At 40.2% G+C, this 19,406-nt stretch overlaps 1 protein-coding gene across 1 annotated transcript in view; it reads right to left on the bottom strand.

The window, feature by feature from the left end:
* The window catches only part of TRPC5 (transient receptor potential cation channel subfamily C member 5), a 618,377-nt gene that overhangs the window by 377,596 nt on the left and 221,375 nt on the right, over window positions 1–19,406 (bottom strand). Inside the window, exon 2 of the mRNA XM_073599347.1 lies at window positions 8,103–8,501. Within this exon, the coding sequence (XP_073455448.1) occupies window positions 8,103–8,480 (378 nt within the window). The 5' untranslated portion in view covers window positions 8,481–8,501. The remainder of the gene's footprint in view (window positions 1–8,102; window positions 8,502–19,406) is intronic.

Raw genomic sequence — 19,406 nt, 5'->3', positions numbered from 1 at the left:
GATAATGATGATACCAAACCGACATGATACACCCCCTCTGAGTCAGTGACAGTATCTCTCCATGACAGGTGGTCCACTTCATCACACAACACGCTCAGGCACCACCTCTGCCAGACCTGCCCCCATCCAAACACACTGTAGCAGGCATTCGGATGGTCTTGGCTGGCTCTGGACCGAAACTGCGCATGCGCAGTTCCAAGCCAAGTTTTAAAGCCATATTTTTAACTGGCAACCTTTTCCTGTCACTGCAATTTACTGGCAGGAGAAAGGTGCCCCTTTTTTTACTGGATACCAGCCAGGCTTTTACTGGATAAAAGCCCATATGCATCCCCAAAGATGGAATACAAAGATATTTTCTCAACTGATGACATGGATGTTGGGTGTGCTAAATGTATTCAGCACAGCATTCGTCTAACAGATAAGCACCCCATTTAGAGAAAGACCCAGGCGCATACTTCCTAAAGATCTGGATGATGTTTGAGAGTGCTTGCACAAAATGAAAGATCAAAACATCATTGCTGGGTCTAAAAGCCCGTATGCATCCCCAATAGTGGTGGTCAGAAAGAAAAATAGCGGAATATGTGTTGATTTTAGGACTCTAAATCGGCAAATGGTCCCAGATCAATACATGCTACCTCGCATTGAGAAAACTCTTGATGCCCTGCAAAGTAGCCAATGGTTCACAGTAATGGATTTAAGATCCGGTTATTACCAAGTACCAATGAGTGAGGAAGATCAAGAAAAGACAGCTTTTATCTGCCCCCTGGGGTTTCTCCAGTTTGCTTGCATGCCTCAGGGCATTAGTGGTGCACCTGCAACCTTCCAGCGTCTAATGGATCGGACACTGGGAGACCTTTGCCACTCAATGTATTGTCTACCTAGATGACATAATTGTTTTGGGCTCCACTCTGGAGGAGCATGACCAAAGACTGTTTAAAGTGCTAGATCGTCTGAGAAAAGAAGGTCTGAAACTCTCCCTGGACAAATGTAAGTTTGCTCGCTCTTCAGTAAACTTTGTGGGTCACATAGTATCTGCAGAAGGGGTAGCAACTGATCGTGCTAAAGTGGAGGCTGTGGTAACCTGGCCCCATCCCACAAATCTGAAAGAACTGAGGTCCTTCTTGTGGTTTTGTGGCTATTATCACCGCTTCATTAGAGGCTATTCCAAGACTGCTCGGCCTCCTAATGACTTGCTCAAAGAAACCCCTGGCATTGACACAACCAGCAAAACTCCTTTCAGTGAGAGGTGGATTCCTGCTTGTGAGGACACTTTTCTACAGCTTAAGAAAAGTCTTACAGAAGCACGAGTGTTGGCTTATGCAGACCCACAAAAGCCATACATTCTGCATGTAGATGCCAGCTATGATGGATTAGGAGGAGTCCTGCATTCAGGAGTACCCAGGGAGACTAAGGCCTGTTGCTTATATTAGTCGCAGTCTAAGCCCAGCAGAAATGAATTATCCTGTTCACAAACTGGAATTTCTTGCCCTGAAGTGGGCTATTGTTGAAAAGCTGCATGACTACTTGTTTGGGGCTCAGTTTGAGGTGAGAACTGACAACAACCCCCTCACTTATGTTTTAACTACAGCTAAGCTGGATGCCACTGGTCATAGGTGGCTTGCTGCCTTGTCTAATTACTAATTCACTTTCAAGTACTGGGCCCAAAAATATTGGGACTGATGCTCTCTCTAGGCATTCTAGGTTGCCAGTGAACTCAGAAGAAAGCGAATGGAAGGAAGTACCTGGGCCTGTTGTGGCTGCCTACTGTGCTACAGCTGCTGTATAAGGAGAAAATTTCTCTGACTTACGAGTTATTGGCTCCTTGGGAGCTGGTGAAGAGTGTATCCCAAACATATATTGCCCCACCACTTTAGGGGTACCAGGAAACATCCAGCTGCAAGAGAAAGATATGATCCTTCTACAAAAGAGAGATCCAGTAATCGGACATGTTAGAGAATCTGTTTTCCGCAAAGATCCTAATTACATGAAAAAAACCCTACCTGAGCAGAGTACCTACTCTCTTAAAGAATGGGATAAACTCAAAATAATTAATGGACTTTTATACAGGGTACATTTGTTCCATGATCATCCTGGAAGGAGACAGCTAGTGCTCCCTCAAGTCTACAGAAAATCTGTTTTGAGAAGTTTGCATGACCAACATGGACATCTAAGAGTTGAAAAAACCTACAGACTAATCCAAGACCATTATGATTGCCAAATCAACTTCACTCTGACCAGGGGCGGGGGACTTTGAAAGTGGCCTAATTAAAGAGCTGTTAACATTGGTTAACATTGACAAGAGACGCACCACACCTTATCATCCAGAGGGTGATGCTCTCCCTAAACTTTTCAATCGCATCTTGTTGAACATGTTGGGTACCCTCCCTAATGGTGCTAAGCAAACCTGGAGCCAACATGTTGGAGCTATGGTACTTGCCTACAATTGTACCAGACATGAATTAACTGGTTTCTGTCCTTATTTTCTCATGTTTGGTAGAGAAGCCCGTCTCCCTATTGACATTCAGTTGGGTGTGTCCACTGATGGAGTGGAAAATAGACATCACTACCAGTATGTGGCACAACTTAAACAGAGTTTAAAATAGGCCTATTAAATGGCTGAGGAAAATACTGCAAAAATAAATGCTGCCAATAAAAGGCGTTTTGATGCCAAAGTTCGTTACAAAGACTTACAACCTGGTGATAAAGAGCTTCTCCACAATTTGGGACCTTCAGCCAAACATAAATTAGCTGATCGCTGGTGAAATGAGTTGTTTGAAGTTATAGAAAAACTGCCTAGAATTCCAGTCTACAGGATTCGAGGACCTGAGGGTCAGATCAAAGCCTGGCATAGGAATCACTTGCTTCCAGTACCACAGGTTGCTACTGCTGATGAGGAGGCACAATCTGTCATTGTTACAGATTCTAATGATGTGCCTTGCGCAGACCATGAAGACCAGAGTGATGATACTGACTGGTTTACACCTCCACCAGTCTCCTGTACAGGTTCCTTCACCTATTACTGATCGGGGCCTTCCTCAGAGGGGAGGTCTGAACCCAGCTACTCCTGTTTTTGAACCAACAGCACAAAACTTTGTGCCTACAGTTCCAGGCATGGTTGGAGCACCAAGTTTTCCCACTAATGCTGTCCCAGAGTTATCTGGACTAATGCCTGAGGGTGTGAGGAGAGGAGATCGTGTTTGATGACCAGTTTTTACTTATGACACCTTGGGAAGACCCTGCTATGCTGTACAGAACTATGTACAACCTCATGTTCTGATGGACATGATTGCAGCTCATTCTAGACTGGTTAGCATGATGACTATATGTTACTAACCATATTTCCTTTGCAGCTAATCTCTGTAATAGATTGCTTCTGGAGAAGTGGTCTGCAGAAGGCGACAACGATGTGAACTTTTGCTATGTTTTGAGTGTATACTATATCCTTGCCGGGTCAGAAGGATTTTCAGCAGGGGGAGAATGTAGTGATGTGATCATTTCTTTGCCCATTTACCAAATGTATACTCTTGTTATGCAGTGTTTGTTTGCCTTTTTCCAATATGGTTGCTATGCTCTCTCTCTCACCAAGGGTGAGGTCATCAAGAAGATCAGGGGATGGCAAGGGGTTTGTGGATAAGTGGGTGGAGAGAGAGACATGTGGAGAGAAAGACATGTGGAGAGAGAACAGTGAATTCCTGCTAAGAGAACACAGAATGTATAAGTGCTGCGGATTCACCTCACTGAGACATACATAGAGACTGTTAATGATTTCATGTTCCTGTTTGGAAGATACTTTATGTTGGATGGTTCACTGAATGTTATTTCTTCAATACATGGACTTTCAAATACAATGCTGTGTGGATTTCTGTCTATGTGAAGATATATTTCTCAGTTGGGATTTCACTTGTTATTCACAAGCCCCAATTGAGTGGAGGCACTGTGCTTGTTAAAGATCCTGCCCTGATCACACTGATTATGAAGACTCTGCTCCTAAATACTATACAGGTGGCACCATCATACCTCAATAGCCGCAGAGAGAGAGAAAAATAGTGCTACACTATCAATCGACTTGTGTACAGCGACTATAGTTGGCAACACTGATGATTGTATTCTAACAGCAGGGAAGGTTCCCCACTATTAGAATAGAATACCACAGGGAGAAGGATTCACCCATCCACCTTGAATGTGTACATTGGGGAATCTGATCATTTTTTTCTTTCTTTTAACCCGCTGGTTGAACAAAATAAAATGCCCTAAACTGCATCGGTCAAAAACAATTAAAGATGATCAGTTCATATGGAATACTGCAGTCAGTAAATTGTTCTTTACGTAAATGATCCTCAGTGTGGCTGATGTATGACAAGTTTACTTGAAGAAAAATGTCTTATTGCCCATTGCAGCCAACCAGCTTTCCACTGTCATCCCTAAAGAATGTGTTTGAAAATGAATCAAGGATTCTGACTGGTTATTAGTGGCAACATGAAACCTAATTTTTAGCACACTTTTCATGTTAGGTTTTTATGACCATTATTTTTATATAGAGAGAGGAATGGTTTTCTTAATGTGTTTTGTAGGCAACATAAAAGAAACATAATCACCAGCTCTAAATCATATTATGAACAATAGAAAAATAACATATCATGACCAATCAGTTTCTTCCTTAATAACTAATGTATTTATCTCATTGAGGGTAGGTATAATTTAATGACTTAGCTCCAAAATTATCCCTCTGGAGGGAACCTCTGTGGATTCTCCTGCAATGCAATCCAGGAACATTCATTAAAGCCATTTTAATGCAATCTACAGATATTAATTTGCATTGCTTTACACTACGGCATGAAAAATATGTAAATAAACCTAATAGAAAGGACCTCACTAGGGACTGCCCTGATTTATTTATAGATTTTAAGCTGCATCTTGGCAATTTTAAAATAAAAGGACATGCACAGTTTGCCTTTTTCATCTTTCACCCTGTAAACAAGAACTTTGTGCTAAAGTATGTAGAATGTGCTTTTTATTTGCTTGGCGAAATCTTTACACTTTACTTAAGCCTAGTACACACAATGAGATTATTGGATGAATGATCTTTTTTTTGGATGCTAATCTCCATATCGAAAAGGAATAGGTGACTAAAGTACGAAAATTCTCATACAACAGAATAAAAATTTGGAAGTGATGTAATGTGTTATAGTGTATTTGTATTGTATTTTAGAATGAAAACTGTACGGATTAAACGGAAATTATACAATCTGGTATCATACCAGTACAATTTTTTTGGATGCTAATCTCCATATCAAAAAGGAATAGGTGACTAAAGTACGAAAATTCTCGTACAACAGAATAAAAATTTGGAAGTGATGTAATATGTTTTAGTGTATTTGTAATGTATTTTAGGATGAAAACTGTACGGATTAAACGGAAATTGTATGATCTGGTATCGTACCAGTACAATTTTTGTGTTTGTCCCTTCAGGTTACGGTAAGTTTGTGGTATTTTTTGTATGCTATTCCGATCGTGTGTACGGGGCTTTACTCAACATCAGCTATCATGGTCAAAGCCATAAAGAAAATAAATAGATTGATTTTACAGTCCTATATTTGTTTTAGAAATAAAACAGTACAAACCAAAGGTATTATATGGCAGTTTATGCAACAGATCTAGCATTTAGTGGTCTTTTTTAACAATTATTATGTTTAAACAATGAACTGTTGGAAAATAACTGTGAAAATCATGAATATCGGTCAAATAAATCTTTCCACATGGTAAATACAAGTAATTTGAGAGGCTGATACTGAACAGTCAATGGGAACAATAGAATTTACATCTTGTAGTTTTACTAATGAACTACCCATCAATGGGCAAGTGGTAACATATAGTTATATAGCATAATGTATATTTCAGGTAAATGAGAGCCTTAATACTTCTAAGCACCAGCAGGCAAACTAAAGGAATTATATTTCATGGGAAAAATACATGCTTAAGACTTTTGTCTATGCATCTGTTATTTCCTCCACTAACATTTCAACAGTAAATATTTTAAATATTTTATTTTAGTAGCTATAGTTGTTAAAAGCAGACTTTGTCAGGGTGTGACTTGACACCAGAATAGTATGGCTGCTTTAGCTCAGAGCTCTGTTCTGGACCATCTCTTCCCTCACAACCAACAGCAACTGCAGCCTTTTTACCACACTTGTAAGGGCCCTCTACTACCCAGCTATGACCAGGGGATCAACCGCCCACCACCAAAATGAGCCCACACAACCAAAACAGCTCTAAAACTTTTTTCCTGGTGCTAGCAAGGAGGAAACCCAAAATGGTGCCAGAGCCCACACCCTGCATCCGCTGTCACATTTTAGAGCAGACATCAGTGCCTGCTTCATGGATTTTTTTTCTCCTGGACACTTTACAGGAGGAACAAACACCTTGGCTGCTTCGCCTTCTTCCTTACCTTTATCAAATCAAGGGGCCCAGTGACTAAAAAGTTGCATGAATCTCCTCCAGAAGATAGCACTCAGCACACACTAAAAGACACCCTACCTGCATTCACTAACAAAGATGAGCCTACTTCTAAATACTGTACATAAGGAGATGTTGCTCTTTCTCAAAAATCTCAGTAAGATCTGCACAAAATGTCTCCAATTTGCAGATTCAGGTAGAATAAGTGGAGGAAAAGGCTAACCATACTGAATGAAAACTATGGGAATATACAGCTGCTCAAAATGACCTAGTACTGTAGATGGTCAAAATGAGCACCCCACTGATATTAAAGTGTTTTATACCCCAAGTCTAGTTTTTACACACTTTGTGATTTAATGATTTTATCTGGTGTGTTTAATTGCTATACATGTTGGTCAGCCAATGAAACCGGGCTCTTTTTGTTGCATCACTTTTGGGTGAAGCATTTAAATAGCTCAGGTTTGGGGCTACATTTTTGTTGTGAACAAGCACAAGTTATCCTTATGAAAACGGTCTACCAATGTTCCTGTAACGCCCTGTCTACGTCCTTTGGCACTTTGACAATAAAGTAACTATTCTACAGAAGTTCTTCCTTCCATGGTGTGCGACCACTCTTCTTTTTCTTCAATAAAACTGTACACACCCAGCTCAGATCTCTTTTGGTACATTTACAAAGTATTACCTCATTAGATTTCTCATCAATGTAATGACTACATTTTTTCAATTTCCTGGCCGGCAGAATCTCAATAGTGAAAATGCTTTTGCTTTTAACCATTCTCTACTTTTTTTGAATGCTCTAAATCTCCCTTCCCACAACCCATTTAAAAATTGTTTTTGTTTTATGCTTTAGGAAGTGTCTTGTTGCTTATAGTCTTGTAGGTCGAATTATAACTGTACAATGCGTTAGTGTCTTGTCTCACGATCATGTGCATCTAAGACCTCTATATATATTGCAAATTGTAATAAAATTAGATACTGTAGGTCCTTATTGATGCCAAACTAGGCTGAGTATATGGAAATGTTTTCTTGTGAACATGATTTACAATCAACAGAGAAAAGCTGTTGACCGCAAAACCCATCTCCAGTTAATTCAAATGTTAGGAGGAAATGGCAATGTGCGGGAATACATCAAAGATAGAAAGCAAAAAAAAAGATTTGCATATAGTGTAGATTTGTAGACAGGTTGTGGTGAGACAGGAGCATATAGGATCTAAAATCTCCAGAAAACCACTTGGTTACACAGTTGGGACGTCATACCATGTCATTACTTCTATCATAAACCAAAACATGAGGGGTTTATTACTCATTTAAGAGTAGTGACTGGAACCATGTCATTTAAAAAAAAAAAAAATGGGCCCCAGGGCTGCTGGTTATTATCACTAATAGGGCTTATGTTGCTTTTTTTGCATCAGAACTGCTTATCTCTCCATACAATTCAATAGTTGATGCAGCATATAAGGTGGTTAAACACAGGTCAGAGGGAGGTCAACTGCAGGTCAAATTCACAGTCAATGAACTGCAAATGATCTAAGAAGCATGTCAGACTGTTGTCAAATGCAAGTGTTTTTAGAAGGCTCTGTAAGTCAAATTATCTCTTTTCTATATATTTATTCATTGAGCATCGTTAACAACTTTGTATTGTTACCCACCTGTTTTTCTCCACTCGGTCGTCTGTAACTTAAAAGTAGTTCCACAGCTCCCACCACTTCCTTCCTTATTGCATACAACAGAGCATCGCCCACATATACACTGTGACTGAGTAAAAGCTCCATGATTTCCAAGTTCTCGTTCTCTATGGCTATGAGAAGAGCACTGCGGCCAAGTGGATCCATGCAGTTGATGTTGATATTGTAGTAGATTTCGGCTTCCGCCAGAGCATGCTTGACGCTGGCATAATCTCCCTTCTCCACGGCAATGAGGTAGGCCTTTTCTTCCAGTGATAACTCTGCTTCTGCCCGCACAATCTGCAGAGGAATCCGATCTCTGTAGGGTGAGTAATTCACCTTTTTGTAGTACAGCTGGGCCATTGTTCATAATGACATTACAACCTGTAGGACAAAGTGTAGAAGAATCGAATCATTAAGAGAAGCAAAATTAAAATAATAAATTATAGACATGAAACTCATAATTACACATTTATAGGACCACATAAAAATTACCTGTTCCTTACAAACATGTTATATTTACCCGCTCTGTGCAATGGTTTTGCACAGAGCAGCTCCTATCCTCCTCTTCTTGGGCCCTCTGCCAGTGCTCCTGGCTCCTTATCCCAGTGTGCCAAATCCTGAGCCGCGCTGCCTGCATCTTTTGACACAGACAGTGTGGCTCAGCTGTGCTCCCTTTACAGAATTTGGCTCCCACTGCTATCAATCTGCCCTATGAGGAGGGAGAGAGTGGAAAGAGCTGATGCTCTCAGGCACAGCACTGGATCGAGATTGGGCTCATTTAAGTATAAGGGAGGCCTGAGAGCTGAACACATAGGGTTGTTTGCATAGAATGCATTAAGGTAAAAAAACCTTCTACCTTTACAACCACTTTAAAGGAATTTTCCAGGTTAAAATCTGTCACAAATGGCAACTTACAGAACTATAATAGGTAGATAAAAAGGTGTGCAAAAAAGACATCATAATTCTACCCCTACCAAAACCTAGGTACTCTATGCAGGGTCACTACATCGAGAAGTGTTTCCCAACCTGCTCAAAGGATACATTTTCTAAAGAAAAAATAATAAAAGCATATTTTTTTAGGTAAAAAAATGTCCGTTTACTATATTTTTAATGAGCCTGGAAAGCATTGCACCAGCGATCAGCAGATCATAGATAGCATGGTTCGGCCTCAACCTTCATCATAGGATTTGACTGACAGCAGCGTGAGCAAATGGCATGTGAGAGCAGGGAGAGCTGCTACAGATGGACGCAGCGCTGGATCAAGTGAGGACTCAGCTATCTATAAGGGGCGTTAGGGGGCAATACAGGTACTGGAACATTTTTTACCTTAATGCAGGAAATGGTGAATTGGTAGTCATGATATAATAGTTTGGTTAAACACCATTACAGTATTGAAAGCACTGTATAAATGATTCCACTCCTTTGGTCTCCATGACTGCACTCTTCGTTGGTTCTCATCCTACCTATCCCACCACACCTTCACTGTCACTTACAATTCTACCTCCTCCTCTCCTCTTCCTTTTTCTCTCAGGGTCCCCATGGTTCTGTTCTTGGACCTCTCTTATTCTCAAACTACACCTCCTCCCTTGGTCAGCTTTTCTATGCTGATGAAACCAAAATCTATCTTTCTATCCCTCAGCTCACTCCATCAGACTTTCTTATGCATCACTAATTTACTGACAGACATAGCAGTCTGGATGACACACCACTTCCCCCAAGTCAATCTAACCAAAACCAATAATATTTTCTCCACGATATGCGTCTCTGTCAAGATCGATGGCACAACTATCAGCCCATCCCAGCTTGGTGTTAGGCATAATCCTGGACTCTGAACTTTCCTTTCAGCTCCACATCCAACTACTGTCCAAATCTTTGTGCCTCAACCTTCGCAACACATCCAAAGTACGCCCTTTTTAACCAATGTCACCACAAAGCTACTAATTTATTCCCATCCCGGCTTGGTGTTAGGCATAATCCTGGACTCTGAACTTTCCTTTCAGCTCCACATCCAACTACTGTCCAAATCTTTGTGCCTCAACCTTCGCAACACATCCAAAGTACGCCCTTTTTAACCAATGTCACCACAAAGCTACTAATTTATTCCCTGGTTGTCTCTCGCCTCCACTACTGCAACTCCCCCCTCTTCGGATTACCTTTACATAGGCTATCCCTCCTTCAGTCCATCATAAAAGCTGCTGACACATTCATCCTCCTTACCAACCGCTCAGTGTCTGCTACACCTCTCTGCCAATCCCTCCATTGGCTCCCACTCTCCCAAAGAATACAATTTAAAAACTAAGCCATCCATGACTCTGCCCCCAGCTATATTACTAACCTTGTCTCAAAATATCAACCAAATCATTCTCTTCATTCCTTCCAAGACCTCCTGCTTTCTAGTTCCCTTGTCATGTCTTGAGCCTCTCCCATCCTTTGGAACTTCCTACCAAAATCTGTCTGAGTATGTCCTACTCTGTCCACATTTAGGTGATCCCTGAAAACCCCTGTCTTTGGAGAAGCTTATCCTGCCTCCACCTAACAACCGTACTTTTATTTTCTCAATAAGCTCATACCCCACAGTTATTACCTTTTGTGTCACTTGACCATCCCTTTTAGATTGTAAGCTCCTATGAGCAGGGCACTCTGATTCGTCCTGTATTGAACTGTATTGTAACTGTACTGACTGCCCTCATGTTGTAAAGCGCTGCACAAACTGTTAGAGCTATATAAATCCTGTATAATAATAATAATGATTTCCAGACATTAAGTTGTTTTTCAACCTTAGCTTCCTTGTTTAGATAGGCGATTCCATGTGGAATACATACAATATTTTTTCAAGAAATAATGAGGGATGATCAGGATAAATCCACTTATGTAAATTTGTGTTTTTAGCCACCAGGAAGATAATAAGGAGTTGCTTACAGCCTTTAGAACCCTAAGTACTGGGAACATCCAACATGCAAAAAGTGCCCATTCAGGTGTTAAGGGTGGGAGGGCGAAATGCATTAGGTGGGAACTTCCGGTGACGTCATGATCGGCATTTGGCACGGACGCACGCTACTCTGCTGGTTCTGTACCGGTGTTACATGCTTGTTTGCACAGGAAACTTGTGAGTGTGAAATTTGGGTTTTAAATATTTTTAACAATAAAGCACAATTACACTATGAAGATTTCTCTACCTCTTTATGTGACCATTGGCCTGCCATCTTATTGAGAGAAGTGGAGGAGCTGGAGAAATGGCATCTGAACATTCATCGGTGACAGGTGCATTTACACATGCGCCAAAGAGCACTGAATGCACTTTGAAGAAAGCACTATTGCACTTTGTTGGGAGGACTTTGATGATATTTTGCACAACGGAATTTTATGAACTAATAATTTTTTAGAATTATTTATGATTTATGGTGTATATGTATGAATTGTATAATTTAAAGGAACAGCGCTGGGAATCTGCATAAATAACATTTAAAGAGACCACACACCTTTTTTTTTTTTTATAGCAGCAGCCCATGCACTAGTTTGTAGCATTTTATTGTTATTATTATTTAATAGACACTTTTTTCAACCTTAGCACGGATATACAAATATTACATATAAAAATATGCATGTCTTTTTAAATGAATCTAGTGGACGTGCCTCAGTTTGACTTAATCTGGCTATAGATGGCCAAAGAGTGATACTTTACTGCTTTCTGTTCTAGAAATATTATCTCATTTTTATGCAGTCAGCCGGATAGTCTCTTGTCTACAATGACCTATGGTCACAATTTAGTCTAGGGCTGTGCATTTTGCTTACAGGGGAAATGATAGACAAATCCTCTTGGGATGCTCCTGGCTGTATGCTAGCTCAGTAAATCAGCCTTGCCATCTGCAATGAACATGAATGCCAGTACTGTCTATATCTAGGGAATTGTGCCTTCATGACACACTGGTCTGTAATCTTCTCCTCAATACTGCATTATAAAATTCTTTTTAATAAGTAAAATATTTTACATCAGTAATTGTGATTATTTTTAGTTGAAGGGAGGTTTAACGTTTAGCTAAAGTATGAAGGAAGCAAAACATGTCTCTAAGGTTTTCTTTGGGCCTGTACAGCTTCCCAAGTGTTTTAATAGTAAAAAAGTAGGTTTATACTTTCCTGTCTATATTATGTAATGAAAATTTTCACACTTAAAGTAAACAAAATTGTAGTGTTTTTTTTTTAGCTTTGAGCAAACTGAGAATGGGTTAGAACTTCACTTGTGTTTATATTGGTATTTCTGTGTCTATTGGGAATATTATCGCTCACATTCTGTGTGATCACTGCGACAGGACATGAGCATAACCACTTCAGAAGGGGCATAGACTTTTTGGCAGGGGTTTGTTTTTAAGCAGTGATGCTACAGTGCATTCTGGTTTGTGTGCCTAAGATCTTGAATGCGTGAACAGACAGTTCCAGCCTGGGACATCGTCTGCTGATGTGTTTCATCTGCAGCATCTATGATTAGGTCCAGACATGTGGGTGAAATGCATAAGCGTACAAGGTCACAGGTAACCAGCATTTGAAATTCATTTGGCACACAACCACCTTTGGATTTGTGCAGTCTGTGGGGCATAAGATGATCCCTTGCTGATCTTTAGCACTCAAATTTAGGGTCACCTAATTTGGGGCTTGGAAGCAGCATACACCTCCTATACTTTTGCAAGCTTTTCAGCCATAGTTTGATATATTCTGTTTTATGACTGAAATTGGCAGGGGCCTGAGAACTCCAGGAGGTAAGTACAATGTTAATATTACTAATATCTAATATAGATTGTTGATGTAGATTAATGTCAAACATAAATTTATGCAACACTTTGTTTTTACCTTTCATTTTTAAAATAAGTGCTTTTGGTGGTATAAATTGCTGGTACCACTGAATGTCTCTCTGAGTACTGTCTAATTAACTTAACCTATGAACTAGGGCTGAGTTGAAATGAGCTAGAAGAACTATTAAATGTGTGTTTTGCTTCTTAGAATGCACAGTTATTTTATCTCCATGTTTCTGAGAGGCTTTGGATAATCCACTATGCCCTGATAAAGTGGCTTCCAGATTGGAGGATGACATAAGTGCAAGATCACTTGTAAATTGTGACATAATTGATGCCATTTTGGCCATATAAGAAGATCCTTCTAAGAAACTATTAGAACCTATTAAAGCTTATTCACACAGGCAAAAAAAAAAAAAAAATGCTGCATTTAGATGCGTACAGCAAATAGTTTTGTACACATCTAAACGCAACACTATAGTAATCAATGAGCCTATACAGTACATACAGCTACTTTTACACATTGGAGGCTGGTCCATTAGTGGCGTAGTGGCGCAGGGGCGCCGCCACCCTAATCTCCATGCACCAGCCCCTAATCTCCATGCCGAGTGCCAGACGCATAGATTTCTATGATTTTTTTTTTAAGCACACGATTAGAGCCTGATACTCTAATTGGCTTAAAAAAGGCTGGGCTCAGGGTGCAGAGCACTGCGCCCGAGCTCACCCACTTGTGACATTAGTGAATCAATATTCGCTATTGTCTTCAGGCTTCTCCTCCCGGCCAATCAGGACAGGAGGCAGGTCTTAAGACTGGATTGGCTGGGAGGAGAAGTCGTCAGAATAGGCAACCCAACATGAACGTCCTCTCCCACCCAGATATGGCACCTTCAGGCTGCTGGTACTTCACCCGGGAGCAGCTAGAACACAGCCCGTTCCACCAAGCTGGAGATAATCCGGACAGGGAGCTCTCATACTGGCAGCAGGTGGCCAACCTCATTCAAAATGAGGGCCAGAGACTCGGCATATGCTGACGGAACACCGCGACCTGGATGGGATAAGTGCGAACCCGGCGAGGGGGGGATTGCTTGCCGCCCCCCAAAAGATGGAACATCAGCTGCCACTGCTTTCAAATAAGAAAATGTGCACTACGTTTACCCACACACAAAAAAGTAGGATGCAGCTGTAGATTTTATACACATACTGTAGATCTGCAGATTTTATGCACATATGTGCATAAATGCGTATAGATGCGAGTACTTTAGGAGCGTATTTTACGGAGGATCTTGCTTTCATGTAGAAATTACACTTCTAAAAGCAGCGAATAGATAGATAGAATTGTCATTTATCTCTGATCAATTTTTGGCAAATTGTTAGTTGGTTGGAAGTAACTCTGTAAACTCCATGTGTGTAAACTCTATAATTGTGAGAGATTTTTTTTGCGGGGGGAATCAAACAAATAATAATGAAAGGATGAATATATGCAGCGCTAAAAGCATGACATTATAAAGATGGCGTGGAGCTGGGTGGAGCTCTGATGTCACGACGCTGTACGTGTCGACTGCGGCCATCTTTGTGGTTGGAAACAATTGTTACCTTTGACAGACTGTAGCTTCTGATATGCCTGCTTTTATTTAATGAAATATGAGTATTCTGGCTGTTTTATATGAAATAAATTCACCCTGTTTTTACATGAGTACACCATGAGAAGTTGCCTTCTTGTATTCTATGCATGTATTCTATGCATGTACCTATGGATTTACCATGTGTTGAGACTACAAGATCCAGCCATCTACTATCCAAGTGAAGTGGTGCTGTGGTGTTATGGATGTATTATGCCCGTCTGACCACCTGTAATTCGGTGGTCCATTTTCTTTGGTAAGAAGCCTGGTGTGTTGGTGTTCGGTGGAGGATATATATTTCATACTCACCTTATTGTGTCCCTGTTTACACCGTGGGTGGTTCCAGTTTTTTTCCCTGAACAAGGACCTTGTTCCAACACAATGGACTCTTACTTTATATTTTATGCTTTTAGCGCTGCATATATTAATCCTTTTGTTATTTATTGTTACCATACAATTTATGTCAGCTGCTTTATTAGTATTAGTGCAGTGATTCCGTTTAAATTTATAATAAATAATAATAATGATATCACATGCTATGCTGTTACACATTTTTACTTTCAACGCTTTGTAAAATAAATAAAACCACTATGCAAAAGATTTCTTCTGAGTCTCCAGTGTTCCTGGCTTTGACAGACTAGAGTCAGTGAACTACAAATTTAACCAGGAAATCATGAACCTTGACTTGAATCACAAAGACACAATTAAAAATAATAAATGTTCAAAAGACATGAACATATTTTTTTTTTTTATTTAGGGAGTACAGACATTTTATGAATCTCTGCAGTTCAAAAATAAAAAGTAAGACTTGCACCAACTCAATGCATTTTTGTATTGTTGTGTCTTTCAGAATTTTGGTGTTTTTTGACCTCTTCCAGGACTAACTTTGTGCACCAGGAATCACTGAAAACTTCCAGTATCAGAATGTCCACTTCAATCTATGCTTGACATAAACCACACATGCAGAATAATTTTACAGTGAACCTGAGTGGGACTGTAGCCTTTTGTCACATAATTCCAAGCTTCAACATTTGTGCAGGGGTGCTTAAAACCAGGAAACCTGGTGTCAGTAAGTTCAAGCCAGCCCACATAGGTAAATTCCAGCATAAGCACTTCTGCATTCATATATGTATGTGCATAGTTTCCTCACAGAGTTGTGCATGGTCATGCATCTGTGCACAGGTACAGGAGCACATTCTTGCTTGTGTCTTGCAGTGTGTGCACAGGAGTGCATGAACACTCAAACCGAACAGTAGCACCAAACAGCGCAAATTATTAATCCAGTCTGTCCCTGACTTAATCTCTTCCTGTTGTGTGGGTACCATTTTGCCTTCTGTTGTTGACCTCAGTTTAATCCTGTTTTCTTCTGATCAGTGACCTGCATCTTCTGTTACCTCTAGTCACATAATGACAATGCTAATAAACACTAGTGACATCAGTGGCATCATCATCCACTGGCACTTATGGCACTCCTTCATCCCCAACGCACAGGGGTGCATGGACTGAAGTAGTTAGAGAGGCTGCCCTTGTCATCCAAGGCTCCCAACAAGGTACCTGACACTTGGCTTGGGCTTTGAAGGTTCAGAGCAAAAATAAAATGAAAAAACATAAAAAGACCAGTAACTACAGGGGCTTAGGTAGATGAATGTCAGGTTAAGAATAGAACCATTTAGCAACGATGCTCAAAATCGAAGTTAATTAATAGAATATAAACTATGACACACTGGCAAGAAGGAAAATACTGAATGTTTTTAAAACCCCTGAAATGGCATCCAATTATTAAAATAGGTAAGATAATTAGATATGTTCAATATTTGGTTTAATGTCTAGGTTTACAGTACAGTGTGGCTGAGGGTGATTGGTTTTTAGCAGAAGGAAAGCTGAAGGTTGTCTTCACCCAAATTGCTCCATTCTGACATTCAATTATAAACATTCAATCCCATTTGGATGTTGCCAGCTGTTCCTTCCTTTTCATATTTATGAGACTGTAGTGTTGGCCTTGATGTGCTTCCAAAGCTAATTAAAGATACAAGGTATGCTGGCAGACCACACTGTTACCTAAGTGTGCAGCACTGGCCATTAGCCCACTTGGAATTTAGTTTTCTATGATCAACAAGTAGACTCAGTGATGAGCTTACATGGTAATTTTGAAAAACCAAACACTGCATTGGATAGCAGCCCATTTCATTCTTCTTTTCTCAGATACTTGGCAGTATCTGGACAGCAAGACGATAATCAATGTTTCCAGTGACACTGTTAGTGTTCTTAATAAATACATTGTTTGGCACAGGAGCAATTTACTTCACAGATCTACTATAATGGATGACGGATAAGATTGTGATACATTAACAGAATAGACTCAAATATAGTTCTAGGAGACCTTGTCTGAAACAACACACGTCAGACTGGTCATTTAGGGCAACTTTTACTATAAAAGGAAATCCTGTTAGTGATCCCTTTGGGGCTGTATTCTCTGCAGGTCATATATTTCATTATGAGGTGCGTGTGTTATTTTTAACTTGTTGCTGACAAAATTTAGCTACATAACCTTTGGAACAGCTAAAAGGAATAGTGGAACTTCTTCATTAGTAACCTGTTAACTAAAATTGACCAATCCGTTCCTTCCTTCCCTAATTCCTTCTTTCCCACTCTCTTCCCAAATGGTAAGGAAAATATTAATCCAATACAACAATGTCTTTTGTGTATGATCGTTAACAGAGACAGGTTTATACAGCTTAAGTTCTTCATCAAGCTTACTATACCCCACAAAAACCCTGAACAATTTACCCATCTATTGGTCTAATATGTTATAAGTGTGGCACGGGTCATGCTACTGGGTGTAACAGATAAGGCTGAAGTTTTATATTTTATAATGTTCTCTATCCCAGATGAGAGCATTTGCTAAAATTTAAAATGCCTACTCCACCCACATTACACAGGACGGGCAGCAATTAATGGTGCTCTAACATTATACAAATGTTCATAGCAAAAAATTGTCTTAAAAAAGTTGGCAAAATATGGGCTAACTGCAATAATGGAAAGGGGCTAACAATTTTAACATACAGGTATATGAATATACTGTATATATCTTCTGTATAGGCTGTTCCCACAACTGTGTTAGGGATATATGCTGGATAATAATATAGAAGTTAGCAACCTGTAAAATGTAGATATTCAAAGATATTAATACCTATAGAAAACTTTATTTGGGACATGGCCATAAACACAGTGACATCCCAGTAGCCACACCTTAGACCAGATGATTGGTCAAGTTTCTTTTAACACCGCCTTGAGGTCCCGAAAAGAGGACTGCAACCACATTTGACAGCTCTTGTGTACCATCAAAAGAAGGAAGAGCTGTCAAGTTATGAGAGCCACTATACCAAGTTACTAAATGATTGAGGTCTGCTAAACCAGGACATTGCTAAGTATTCTCACCCTCAACTCCTTTTTATTTCTCTGTTGCATTATTGTCTTTCTGTATTCTTTGTAATACCGTTTTTCTGTAAACATTTTATTTGCACCATTTTTTACCTTTGTATTATTAAACAATATTTTGTTAAATTGTCTCTAATGCCCTAATGCAGAGTTCAAAAGATCCCTGTCTCTTGAAGAGCACTACTGTAGTGTAAATCTCTGAACATGCAAAACAAAACCAAAGAAATTCCCAGCTCAATTTACCGACCAGCCTGCTAACCAACTGAATTGGCCTGTCTAATGCCCTGTACACACGATCGACATTCCAACAACAAAATCCATGGATTTTTTCTGACGGATGTTGGCTCAAACTTGTCTTGCATACACATGGTCACACAAATCTTGTCGGAAATTCCGAACGTCAAGAACGCAGTGATGTACAACACGTACGATGAGCCGAGTAAAATGAAGTTCAATAGCCAGTGCGGCTCTTCTGCTTGATTCCGAGCATGCGTCAAACTTTGTGCTTCGGAATTGTGTACACATGATCGGAATTTCCGACAACGGATTTTGTTGTCATCAAATTTGAGATGCAGATCTCAAATTTTGTGTGTCAGAAATTGCGATGGAAAATGTCTGATGGAGCCTACACACAGACGGTTCCCATCGAACATTTTCCATTGGACAATCAGACAGTGTGTACATGGCAAAACAGTATGCTTTAAAAACAGGGGTTTGGTTTGCACACTTTGCAAATACATGCATAAGCTGCAGAGCCCTGTCAAGGCACCCCAGTATCTGTAGTCCTAGCTCAAAATTTTGAGAGCCTCCACAGTGGAAGCACATGCATTCTAATGGATAGACAGAGGGTAGGTGAGCCTGGAGGGAGCCCACCCCTCCTTAACCACTTTAAGACTGCCCACCGCACATATACTATGGCAGGGCTGCTCTATTGTGCGAAATGACGTTCCTGTATATTGTTTAATGCAATAGATACTGTGGAAGTGCGCAAGCGGGTCTGGTGGACTCGATGTCCGCCGGCCACCTGCAATCGCTGCACAGAGAGGCAGAACGGGGATCTGCCTATGTAAACAAGACGGATCCCCATTCTGAAAGGGGACAACACTGAGATCTGCTATTCCTAGTGATCAGGAACAGCAATCTCTGTGTTGTCCCAGTGAGCTCAGCCAACACACAGTTAGAACAGAGCCAGGGAACACAGTTAACCCCTTGATCGCCCCTAGTGTTAACCCCTTCCCTGTGTTATTTTTAAATTGATCAGTGCATTTTTTTTAGCACTGATCACTGTAATAATGTCACTGGTCCCCAAAAAGTGTCACTTGGGGTCAGATTTGTTCGCCACAATGTCACAGTCTCGGTAAAAAATGCAGATTGCCGCCATTACAAGTAAAAACATTAAAAAAAATAAAAGTCCATAAATCTATCCCATATTTTGTAGATGCTAT

The sequence above is a fragment of the Aquarana catesbeiana genome, linkage group LG09, assembly GCF_042186555.1.
Source record: "Aquarana catesbeiana isolate 2022-GZ linkage group LG09, ASM4218655v1, whole genome shotgun sequence".
In the NCBI taxonomy this organism is placed as follows: domain Eukaryota; kingdom Metazoa; phylum Chordata; class Amphibia; order Anura; family Ranidae; genus Aquarana; species Aquarana catesbeiana.
This window is presented reverse-complemented; position numbering and strand designations above follow the sequence as displayed.